Source organism: Colobus angolensis, unplaced genomic scaffold (assembly GCF_000951035.1).
Source record: "Colobus angolensis palliatus isolate OR3802 unplaced genomic scaffold, Cang.pa_1.0 Scaffold236, whole genome shotgun sequence".
NCBI classification, from domain to species: domain Eukaryota; kingdom Metazoa; phylum Chordata; class Mammalia; order Primates; family Cercopithecidae; genus Colobus; species Colobus angolensis.
Genome location: NW_012115555.1, coordinates 502,271 through 513,928, shown reverse-complemented (window position 1 = coordinate 513,928; position 11,658 = coordinate 502,271). Strand labels below are relative to the sequence as shown.

Here is an 11,658-nt window from a genome sequence, read left to right as displayed (position 1 = left end):
GCAGTGGTGCAATTTCAGCTCACTGCAACCTCTGCCACCTGGGTTCAAGCAATCCTCCTGTCTTAGCCTCCTGAGTAGCTGGGATTACAGGCGCACAACACATCCAGCTCATTTTTGTATTTTTAGTAGAGACGGGGTTTCACCATATTGGTCAGGCTGATCTCGAACTCCTGACCTCAGGCGATCCACCCGCCTTGGCCTCCCAAAGTGCGGGGATTACAGGCACGAGCCACCGAGCCCAGCCGAGATCACATCTTGATGTAAGGTTTGTCCCTTACTTTTCTTTGCCTCAGTTTCTCCCTACAGAAAGAAAGTTAATATCTTTATGCTTTTCTTCCTCTCCTACCCTCAAAGCCCCCCTTCCCTTTCCTTCAAGGAGAGAGATCTTAATAGCCCCAGGATTAGGGAAACTAGAGCCTCATTAGGATTACTGGGGCATTAAACTTAATCCTTCTCCCACCCCAGAGACAGCAGCATGCCTCCACCTCTTTACCTGTAAGTGTCTTGATCTATGTTCACAAGATGAGTCCTGAGGACAGAAAACAAGCAGGAAGGGGGCTGGGGTATGAGGGGTCTGAGTTCATTCCACAACTCCACTTTCTTTGCCCTCCTTTCTGAATATTGTCCCAGTCTTCTTCCCAAAGTCCCATAAGCCCTTAGGTTCTCCCGGGTGTCCTAGAGCACTTGACCCACTGGGTCACAGCCACACCCACACCCCACCCCCCATTTTACTTTTCAGGCCTCCCAATCCCACATTACTTTGGTTGGAGTTGGGGCGAATCACCTACAACATAAATTTCTTAAAGCCCAGGATGGGGACGCTGACATTATAGTCTTCCAGTTCAACCCCAATTCTTCTTCGACCCAGGAACTTCAGCAGCCCTCCAAGTGCTCGAACCTGGGAGGGGATCAGCAGTGGAATTGGGGTAAATCTTAATCTCCTGGGGGCTGCAGAGCACCAGGGAAAGTTATTATTTTCCAGGGCTAGGCCGGTACCTCCCAGAACTCAGCCCTAGCACTGGGGTTTTTGTGCCTTTCTCCAACCTGCCGCCTCCCAGCCCTTATCCCGCAGGACCAATCTCACTGTGAGGAGGCAGTCAAAGGGAATAATGGAAGAGAGGAAGAGGATTTTCTCAGTGGCAGTCATGGAGTCTGGGATGAAGGAGTAGTTTCCAGAAAGGAGGCGTTGTTTGCTTATCTCCAGACCTATTTGAGGGAGGCAAGCAAAGTGAAAGGTCTTGTAGCTCAATTTTTTCACCCCATTTTAAGAATGAGACCATAGAAGCAAGAGAGATGATTTGACTTGCCCAAGCTCACACAAGCAGTTAATGGAAAGCTAAAGCAAGAACCAAATTTTCAGATTCTTAGTCTAATTCTCTTTTTATTTGGCTGAAAGCACAGCCTGAGAAAGATAAATGGCTGAGGAAAGTATGATATCTGTCTGGAATTGAGGATTTTGGTCAAAATGATGATATTAATAGAACTAGTAACACTAATCCCTTAATATCTAATTAGGATAGTACACTCCTGCTCTTACTGTAAACCCAGGAAGGTTATGGAAGTGCCTTATGGATCATAATAAGGGTCACTGAGGCAGTGACTTTTGGTTTTGTGATAAAAAGCTTTAACTTAATGGGAGAAATTCCAACAATAAAATCTGTCCAAAAATTGTCACCACTCCTCAGGGGAGGCCCTCATCCCTACACATGACTTAAGCAGAGGCTTCCCAATAAGCTGCAGATTATTAAAGGGTAGGGAGCAGGAGAGATCTTGTGGGGACTGGTCATAGGGGTGAGGAGCACAAAGGTTTAGGATGACACAAGGCAGAGGGGAGATCTGTGATGATGAAGGTAGAGTTAGCGGGAAAGAATGAGACACCGAAACAGGGAATTATGCAAAGCAAAAGGAAGGAATACCAAAATCCACACTTGGCAAAAATACGATTTCAGGTCTTTTAGGCTGTCTGTGCTCCTGGGAGGCTGTTGGGGAGGCAAAGAAAAGGCTATCATTCTGTACATCTCAGTCCTTCTACCTCTGTCTGCCACTCCCTCTCACCCAATTCTAGCCCCCTGGAACATTCCATACATTAGTCCTTCCCCATTTTCCCTCTATCTTTTACCAAGTTCTTACCAAGCTTTCCCAGAAATCGAGTCATATTCTCATCCTGTTTGGCACTTGTAACAACAGACTGGGGATTGATCTCATCCAGAACTTGGAAGGAGAATAGAGATCAAATGAGTTAAAGGATCTCTGTCTTTGACTACGAGAAAACCCATGGCCCTCCTCTTCCTACCCCTCTCCTTCTCAAAAACATTTCCTCCCTAGGAGTAGGAAGTGATCTGCACATCGGGAACATAGCTAGAAGTTAGGAATGAGATTTAAAAAAGTAATAAGAGTGGTGGGATGGTGGGAGGGAAGTGGGATGCTCTGGATATTGTCACTAAACTGTAAACCCCTGGAGAACAGATGTGACTGATTTGCCCAGGGCTGAATCTGAGGCACCTGAAACACCGTAAATACATCACATACCTTTGTGGCCAGGCACAGTAGCTCATGCCTGTAATTCCTGCCCTTTGGGAGGCCAAGGCAGGCGGATCACTGGAGGCCAGGAGCTCAAGACAAGCCTGGCCAACGTGGTGAAACCCCATCTCTACTAAAAATATAAAAGTTGGCCGGGCGCGGTGGCTCAAGCCTGTAATCCCAGCACTTTGGGAGGCCAAGACGGGCGGATCACGAGGTGAGGAGATCGAGACCATCCTGGCTAACACGGTGAAACCGTCTCTACCAAAAAATACAAAAAACTAGCCGGGCGAGGTGGCGGGCGCCTGTAGTCCCAGCTACTCGGGAGGCTGAGGCAGGAGAATGGCGTGAACCTGGGAGGCGGAGCTTGCAGTGAGCTGAGGTCCGGCCACTGCACTCCAGCCTGGGCGACAGAGCGAGACTCCATCTCAAAAAAAATAAATAAATAAAAAATAAAAAAATAAAAGTTAGCCAGGCATGGTGGCAGATGCCTGTAATCCCAGCTACTCGGGAGGCTGAGGCAGGAGAATCCCTTCAATCCTGGAGGCAGAGGTTGCAGTGAGCCAAGATTGCACCACTACACTTCCAGTCTAAGTGACAGAGCGAGACAGCGTCTCAAAAAAAAGCAACCAAACAAATCAAAAAACAACATCACAAATATTTGTTAAATAATGAAATGAATTAGTAAAAACAAAAGATGGAGCCTCTGTGAGGCAACTGTAAAATATATTGAGTCAGTGCTATACTTTGGATGTGATTTGTCCCCACCAAATCTTGTGTTGAAATTTAATCCCCAGTGTGATAGTGTTGTGAGGTAGGGCCTAGCAGGAGGTGTGTGGGTGATGGGAGTGGATTGTTCATGAACAGATTAGTGCCCTTCCTGGAGTGTGTTGGTGGGTATGTGTGAGTGGTTCTCACTCTATTAGTTCCTAACAAAGCTGGTTGTCAAAAAGAGATTGGCATCTGTCTCCCACTTACTTCTTCTCTGCCATGTGACCTCTGCACACCCTGCCTTCCCTTCTTCCATGAGTTGAAGCAGCCTGAGGCCCTTACCAAATGAAGATGCCAAATTTTGAGCTTTCCAACCATCCAGAATCATAAGCCAAATAAAAACTTTTTTTTTTTTTTTTACAGATTACCCAGACTCAGGTATTTCCTTACAGCAACACAAAATATGCTAGACAGTGAGGTGAGTTAATGTAAGTGAAACGTGGCTAGGCGTGATAGCTCACGTCTGTAGTCCTAGCACTTTAGGAGGCCAAGTTGGGCAGATCATAAGGTCAAGAGTTTGAGACTACCCTGGCCAACCTGTTGAAACCCCATCTCAGCCGGGCGCGGTGGTTCAAGCCTGTAATCCCAGCACTTTGGGAGGCTGAGACGGGCGGATCACGAGGTCAGGAGATCCAGACCATCCTGGCTAACACGGTGAAACCCCGTCTCTACTAAAAAATACAAAAAACTAGCCGGGCGAGGTGGCGGGCGCCTGTAGTCCCAACTACTTGGGAGGCTGAGGCAGGAGAATGGCGTGAACCCGGGAGGCGGAGCTTGCAGTGAACTGAGATCTGGCCACTGCACTCCAGCCTGGGCGACAGAGAGAGACTCTGTCTCAAAAAAAAAAAAAAAAAGAAACCCCATCTCTACTAAAAAACACACCAAAAAATGAGCTGGGTGTGGCGGCACACGCCTGTAATCCCAGCTACTTGGGAGGTTGAGTCAAGAGAACTGCTTGAACCCAGGAGGCGGAGGTTGCAGTGAGCTGAGATTGCGCCACTGCACTCAAGCCTTGGCAACAGTGTAAGACGCTGTCTCTAAAAAAAAAATGTGTGTGTGTGTAACACATTTGCAATCCCAGAGAGCAGAGGAAATCCTGGTTCCGTCCCCACCTCTCTGGAGAAGCTTGAGGCTCTCGTGGTCTGGGGCATCTGGCATGAAGTGGATAGTGGAGTCACTAGTATCATAGTAGGCAATGCCCATGTATCCTGAATTCCACAGCACACATAGATGGATCTGTCCAGCAAGAAAGAAAGGAAACTACTATTGGAATCACTCCAGTGTAGGGTTTGCCATGCTTTATGTAATTTAATCATTTTATCAAATATCTGAGATAGGTATCATCACCCCCATTTAGTGAATGTGAAATAGCCACTCAGGAGGTAAGAGACTTGCCCAGCTCTTCCCAATCCTGTTTTTGTTTTGCTTTTTTCTTTTTTGAGACGGAGTCTTGCTCTGTCACCCAGGCTGGAGTGCAGTGGCACAATCTCAGCTCATTGCAACCTCCGCCTTCCAGGTTAGAGTGATTCTCCTGCCTCAGCCTTCCCAGTAGCTGGGGTAACAGGCACGCGCCACCACGCTCGGCTAGTTTTTGTATTTTTAGTAGAGACGGGGTTTCACCATGTTGTCCAGGCTGGTCTCGAACTCCTCAGCTCAGGTGATCCGCCTGCCTCAGTCTCCCAAAGTGCTGGGATTACAGGTGTGAGCCACCGCACCCGGCCCCCAACCCTCTTTTATTGTAACTTCCCATCAATTCTCCATTCAAGTTCCTACTCCCCTCAGAGACCTCGGCCAGCTCCTCCTCCTCCTCAACTTCCTCCTCCTCGGCCTCCCTGGGGCCCGGCACTGGGGCCGGGCTGGAGAAGTCAGAGGAGGCCGCCCCAGGTCCTGGCCCCTGCGGTGTCCTGCTTGGGTTCACTCCTAAGGAGGCCATGAGCTTGGAGGCTCTGCGGAGACAAAAAGAGAGGGCGGTTCAGAGGCAACGATTCATGGAGAAGGCCGGGGTAGGCTGGTGCGCAGAATGCAAAGCACTAAGTACTTCTGCGACAGGGCTACGTGGCAGGGCTGAGGGGCGTGGAGAGCTGTGGGCACAGTGGGTGAATTTTCAGGTTTGTAACTAAAATACAGATTGTGGGAAACTCCACGCGCCCCACCCTCATTCCTGTCACGCGGAGGTTGCACTTTGGAAGGAAGTGGTCTGAGGGCCCTGTGGGGCGAGTCGTGCACGTCTTATCCCTCTGCCTCTGCCAACCACGCGCCAGGACCACAGCCTCACGCTCTTATCTTCCTCCTCCCCCAGCTGCCGCCATTGCAGCGTTTTCCCGCCTTTTCAGTAACCTGAGTCGCAACCGGGAGAGCGCCCCGCTGACCAACCGCCACGAGTCTGCAGGAGGAGCGCCGGCGCGTGGGCGAGGTGCGCGCGCACGCCCCCCGCCCTCCTAGCCGCTATTGATTGGAGAGGCCCGGATCCAGCCTAGAGATCCGACAGGGCGAGGAGGAGAAGCAGACTGCCGTAGCTGAAGAATCTGGACTCTGATTGGCCTATTCGCCTTCGGGGCGGGTCCAGAACGTTCAAACTTCCCGCCCTCTGCCGTTGCTTAGCAGCCGGGCCTCTATCCCTCACTGTTTCTGGGCTTTGATTGACGCAGTGGAAAGCCCGCGAGGTCGACGAGGGGCCGTAGTCTCAGTCCCGGGAAGGGGTCTGGGAGCGTTGCGGGAGTTTTGAGGAGGCGGCCAACCTTAAAGAGCCAGAGGCGCTTTTTTTTTTTTTTCCTTGCAACAACTCTAAGTTAATATTTGTACCCTCTGAGTTAATATTTATACAGAGCTTAGAACAGTGCCTGGCAAACAAAGTAAGACCTAAGTGAGCGATGTTTCAAATAAGCGGAAACAAGCAGGACTGCTGCCTCAGCCCTCCTACCGTGCCTGTTTCCTGGGTGCAGGGTATGACCACCCCCATAATGGCACGACGGGGCCTAATTTATTATTTAAACCCCTCAAGTGGAAGTGGAAGCATTCGAATTACATCAAACTCTGGCAGAGAGAAGTAGATCTGATCAGAAGAACACCTACACCCCTATTGGGACATGCCCATACTCCTTCGCACATCTACACACCCCTGAAGACAGAGAAGTATCATTCATGCATTCGGCAACTATTTATTTAGTGCCTATTCTGGGCCAGGGGATAGACTCAAAGAGGTGAACATAACGAAGTCCCTGCTCCATAAAGCTTATTTGTGCGTGTGTGTGTTACGGGGGAGGTTAGGGAGAAGAAGGAAAGGAAGGAAGGAAGGGAGGGACGGAGGGAAGGTAGGGAGGAAGGAAGGAAGGGAGGAAGGATATTCCCTTTAAATGCACCATCCTCCCCAGCTTTGTTCCTAATACCCTGAGATGGGGAGATTCCTCCCCAGCCCCCCAACCCAAGAAGTTAGGAAAGATGGTGGGGGTGAGATGACCTAGCTGTGCTAACCAGTAATTGGAAAATCTCCTCTAGCAAGAAAAGTGGGGGAACAGAGTTAAGGGCTGGGTTAATGGTTACCCCTGGCAAATTTGTTGAGCAATGGAGCTATAGAAACTTGGAGGAGGTTGGTGACAGCTCTGGGGAGTGTCAGGGAGGGACCCACCTTCCAATGGGGGTGTGAAGAGATTAGGGACTGGTTTACCAAGCCCAGGAAGGGGAGGGAGTGGAAAGAGAAGCCCGGAGAGGGAAAGAGGAGCTACTGAGATAGGAGAAATGCAGGGGCAAGGAGGTGAGATGGAGGGAAACCTCTGATGCAGGACTTGGGGGTACAGCCCTGGCTCTGCTGAATGGTTTCAGGAGAGGGCAGCGTTGCCTGTCACCTGGTAAATTAAGGCACGATACCCAGTGGGTAGTCATGCCAGCCAGCCAAAGTCATTATTGATATCAAGGCAGCTGTAGCTATAAAGCTGTAGGAGAGAAAAGAGAGGCAGGGGAGAGGCTGCCAAACCTGTCTGATATTCAAGCTGGCCCCATTTACTTAAGGCTTCTCTTGGACACAGACCAGTTGGAACAGGAGCGGACCCTGAGAAATAGAGTTGCTTTGATCGCCTCCCCTCAGTGGGAAGGGGTCCTGTGTGCAGATTTTGAGGGTCACCATAGAGGAAATTCACACACATATAGTCATGGAATCATATCCTTATAGGATGTTACAGTTCAAGGGAACAAACACCAAAGATAGCCTTTCTGTCGGGAGGAGAGAGAAAGGCCCTCCCACAGGCAGGAGAAAACCCACAGAAGAGGAAGTACAAGAGGAAGCCACCAACTGCTGGTTTCCAGCAGCACATCACGTCATTCCACCCCACTCCTCCCCCAAGTCTCTCCCGTTCTTTAAGTTTCAAGCCCTGTTTTGCTTCTGTGTTCTTGCACTCCACCATGGTTTTCTGAAACTGAAAACCAGGTCTTCTGTTGGACAAAGGGTGAAGAGCAGGATAGAAAAGGGATGGTTGGACAGGAGAGAAATTCAGGATATGGAGGCTGGAATTCTGGGTTTATTTTTTCAGCAGGTCATAAAAGGTTTAATAGAAATCAAGGTTACTGGGGAGAGAGCTGCTCCTCCTGTGTCCTCCCCACTTATTTATTTAGGTGTCCCCAAGGACTCCACTCCCACTATTCTGTCTGATCTTTCTTTATGCCCATGACAGGACCAGCTAACAACACCCCTACCCCACCCCCTATACACATACTTCAGGATGGGGCAGCTCTGTCTCAGGGCCATGATAATCCCACCCCTCTGCCCCATCTCCAAGGCAACCTGTCAGTGAGAAGAGGACAAAGGGCACAGGAAGGGGCCCCAATAGGAAGCATAAGTGGAAGCACAAAGCTGACCAAGCTACAGGAACAGACCTCTCCCTGCGACAAAGCCCCTCGCCTCAGCTTTTTGTTTCCTTTGCAAAAGACTTGGTCATCTCCCTTCCTATCTCTAACTCTATTTTATTTTTCTTTTCTTCTTCTTCTTTTTTTTTTTTTTTTAGACGGAGGTTCGCTCTTATTGCCCAGGCTGGAGTGCAATGGCACCATCTCGGCTCACTGCAACCTTCACCTCCCGGGTTCAAGTGATTCTCCCGCCTCAGCCTTCTCGAGTAGCTGGGATTACAGGCACCCACCACCACGCCTGACAAGTTTTTGTATTTTTAGTAGAGATGGGGTTTCACCATGTTGGCCAGGCTGGTCTCCAACTCCCTGACCTCAGGTGATCCACCCCCTTCGGCCTCCTAAAGTGCTGGGATTACAGGTGTGAGCCACCTCGCCCGGCTGCTAACTCTACTTTCTATACTCAATCCCAACTCTAGGCCACAAGGACTGCAAATCTTAATGCTGAGCTGGGCCTGGAGACAGTAGACTGTGGGGGGCACAGGACCTACTGAGACACCAGTCTGGGCAGCTCAGGAAGGCTGCAGTCCCAGCCTTCCACTTCCGAGTTCTTCTCTCAGACCACAGTCCCAGCAACCCAGAATTTGGATTGGAGTCTGGAAGAAATGCAGAAGGATTAAACGACCACCTTTCCATTCGAAGGCCGCATCCCTGGATCTTCACGGGTGTGCCTAAGCTGCTAGTGTCAAGTTTTTTATATGAGGGTCAGTTGGGTTGTACTCAGATTAATGAAGCAGGGAAACTGAGGCAGAAAAGAGTCTTGTGTTCAGGAGAAGTCGGACAAACAAGGAGGTTTTCAGGACTCCTCCTGAACACCCCCATCCCCATCCTGTGGGAGATCCGAGGATTCCCCTTCCGGACCCACTCCCTACATCGTTGAGTCCCGCCCCCCTCCAGTCCCCTCCCCAGGTTCAGGGCGGGGCTGGTGGGTGAGTCAGCGGCTCTCTGATCCAGCCCAGGAGGGGACGGAGCTGGAGGAGCTGGGTGTGGGGTGCGTTGGGCTAGTGGGGAGGTCGAGTTTGGGAGCAAATAGGGTCCGATTGAGTTTGTGTTGCACTGAAGAGACAGCCCTGGGTCTAGGGGAGAGAGTCCCTGAGTGTGAGACCCGCCTTCCTGGCCCCAGCCCCTCCCAGTTCCCCCAGCCACGGCCACTTCCTGGTGCCCGACGCAACCATGGCTGAAGAACAACCGCAGGTCGAATTGTTCGTGAAGGTAAGAACGCTTCTCTCCTCAGCCACCCAGATTCCTGGAAGCCAACTCCCACGTTTCCCTCAGTCCAGCCTTAACTCCCCAATCCCTTCCCTCCTTGGCTCCCACCCCCAATCCCACGTGCACTCTTTGGTTGAGGGGTGGTTTTGAGAGGGGAAGACATTAACTTGTTAGCAAGTAATGAGAGTTCTAGGATCAACCCTGAAAAGTTTGTAAAAGTGCAAGTTTCTAGCAGCCTAAAGGAAGGGAAGTAGAGAAAAAGGAGAATTCCCAAAAGTGAGACTGGGGTGGGGTAGGGAGCGAGCTGGTGAAGGGACAGTGGGGGCCCAGCAGGGTTTAGAAGGGACAGAGGGGAACCTCAGTTAGGACATGTGTCCCTACAAGATGTGAGGGTGAGTAGTGTAGCAGGGGAGGGGTGTGTGTTTGTGTGGCTGGAGACATTTCAGGGAAGAGTGTGTGTTGAGAGAGGCCTGAGAGTGAGAGCAAGTAAGTTGGGAAGCTTTGAGGGGGTGGAACAAAACAGGAGACTGGGATCAGAGTTCGAAAGCAGAGCTGGAGAGGTGATGGGGTGGCATCGAATATCCACAGGACTGGGGAAAGGGAGAGAAGGGGAGGTGGCAAGAGGACGTGAGTAGCTACCACAAGGATGGGTGGGAGAGAGATCCGATGGAGGAGGAGAGCTTGGTTAGGGCATTTTGGGATTTGGGGGTTGGAGAAGTAGAAGACTTGCCCCAACTCTCTCTCTCTGCGGGTGTGGGTGAGGAGAGATGGTCCTATGGCATTTGGGTAGCAGAACTGCAGGCAGCAGGCTTCTCCGTGTTGCCCAGCTCCCCTCTGAATCCAGCGGCCGGTCCCCTCCCTACCGCTGCTGCATTCTTTCCCCAGTCTTGGGACCTCCTGTCTATGCCCCTCTCTCCCTTCTGTAACAGTGTCCTCTTCTCTTTGCTCTGTTTGTGTCTCTCTGTTGGCACGCACGTCTCCCCACCCTCCACTTTCCTGCCGCCTTTCTTTCCCCTTCCCCGCTTTTGTTTCTCTCATCTTTGTGTGTCTCTGCCTGTGTCTCCCTCTCCCTTCAGCTTGGGTTTCTCGGGCAGCCATTCCCTCTCCCTGGGCTGGGGGAAGTCAGAGCGTGCTTGGGTCCACCCCCTTAGGTGTGGTCCCCACCTCACTCTCACATTCGCCGCTGGGGCTATTTTTACTCCTGGGTGAAGCTGTGCCGCAGAGATTCCGGCCCTGTGTCCTGTGAGAGGATGGTTATTGCAGTCAGAGGACTTTGGTCCTCCTATTGCTGGGAGACCCTGGCAGCGGGTTAGGGGGTAGCCTTAGCTGCCCAGGCCTCATTCTCATGGTCCCTTCCCCCACATCCTTGACAGGAAGGAAGCTGGAGACCGAGAGATGAATCACCCTCAGCTTAGGGGGAGGTGTCCCTTGGGCCAATGAGGTCACTACTTGCTAATTAGAGGGCAGCCCCTCTCTGTAGGGCCCTCCACATCTCTAGGGCGAGGCCCAGGGTCCCTTGACTAGACTCCCCACCCAGCTGCCAAAGACAGCTCGGGTTGGAGGTTTAGAGAACTAAAGCTCTGTTTCCCAGACCCCACCCCACCTCTCCTGTCTTCAGACTCTACTGCCTTCAGGAACCCAGAAATCCAGGCTTCTAGCCTACAACTCTGGCCTCACTGAAGTTCCACACCCTTCCCTCTCCAGAATTCAGATCCTCCCAAGTTCTCCAGGACCTCCTCCCTTTACCTACCTCCCACCTGTCCTCAGTCTCTGGGGAACCAGAAGCCTGCCTTTGCAAAAAAATTTCCCATTGATCTGCCTTAGGTTTGACCCAGGCCCAAGGGCGAAGAGCCCATAGTGAGGGGACAGTGTATGTGTCATGACTAGGCAGAAAACAGCTGGTCTGGGAGTGGGAATGCAGAGACTGGCCTAGGGATTGGGGGGGGTGCACCAGGCATATCCTTGGGTTGGGGTTGCTTTTCAGGCTGGCAGTGATGGGGCCAAGATTGGGAACTGCCCGTTCTCCCAGAGACTGTTCATGGTACTGTGGCTCAAGGGAGTCACCTTCAATGTTACCACCGTTGACACCAAAAGGTAGGCCTGCTTCTGTTCCTTGAAACACCCCTTGTGTACACATGTGTGCAAACACACACGCACCCGAGTCCTTCTGTCGTGAACATTTGTGCCCTCCTCCTGGAGTCCCTTTCTTATCCCACGTCCTCCATTCCCCCTTTCTAGTTCTCCCTGACCCTCATTTCCAGTCCT

General features: G+C 51.3%; 2 protein-coding genes across 6 annotated transcripts in view; one reads left to right on the top strand and one right to left on the bottom strand.

The window, feature by feature from the left end:
* Positions 1–5,729, bottom strand: part of MSH5 (mutS homolog 5) — a 36,858-nt gene extending 31,129 nt beyond the window's left edge. Inside the window, exons 1-8 of the mRNA XM_011944838.1 lie at positions 5,629–5,729; positions 5,078–5,237; positions 4,404–4,527; positions 2,131–2,211; positions 1,917–1,979; positions 1,085–1,206; positions 789–898; positions 494–529 (exon numbers count right to left, since the gene is read on the bottom strand). Of these exons, the coding sequence (XP_011800228.1) occupies positions 494–529; positions 789–898; positions 1,085–1,206; positions 1,917–1,979; positions 2,131–2,211; positions 4,404–4,527; positions 5,078–5,224 (683 nt within the window). The 5' untranslated portion in view covers positions 5,225–5,237; positions 5,629–5,729. The remainder of the gene's footprint in view (positions 1–493; positions 530–788; positions 899–1,084; positions 1,207–1,916; positions 1,980–2,130; positions 2,212–4,403; positions 4,528–5,077; positions 5,238–5,628) is intronic.
* Positions 5,730–5,922: 193 nt separating this feature from the next.
* The window catches only part of CLIC1 (chloride intracellular channel 1), a 30,059-nt gene continuing 24,323 nt past the window's right edge, over positions 5,923–11,658 (top strand). For 3 of the 5 annotated variants that reach the window (XR_001002081.1, XM_011944716.1, XM_011944717.1), the window contains exons 1-2: positions 9,091–9,396; positions 11,378–11,487. Coding sequence is in view for 4 of the 5 variants with exons in the window: in XM_011944716.1 (XP_011800106.1) it covers positions 9,358–9,396; positions 11,378–11,487 (149 nt within the window). In the remaining variant the exon portion in view is untranslated. Of the gene's footprint in view, positions 5,955–6,292; positions 6,424–9,090; positions 9,397–11,377; positions 11,488–11,658 lie in introns of those variants that run through there. The other 2 variants (XM_011944715.1, XM_011944714.1) reach the window with 2 other exon arrangements.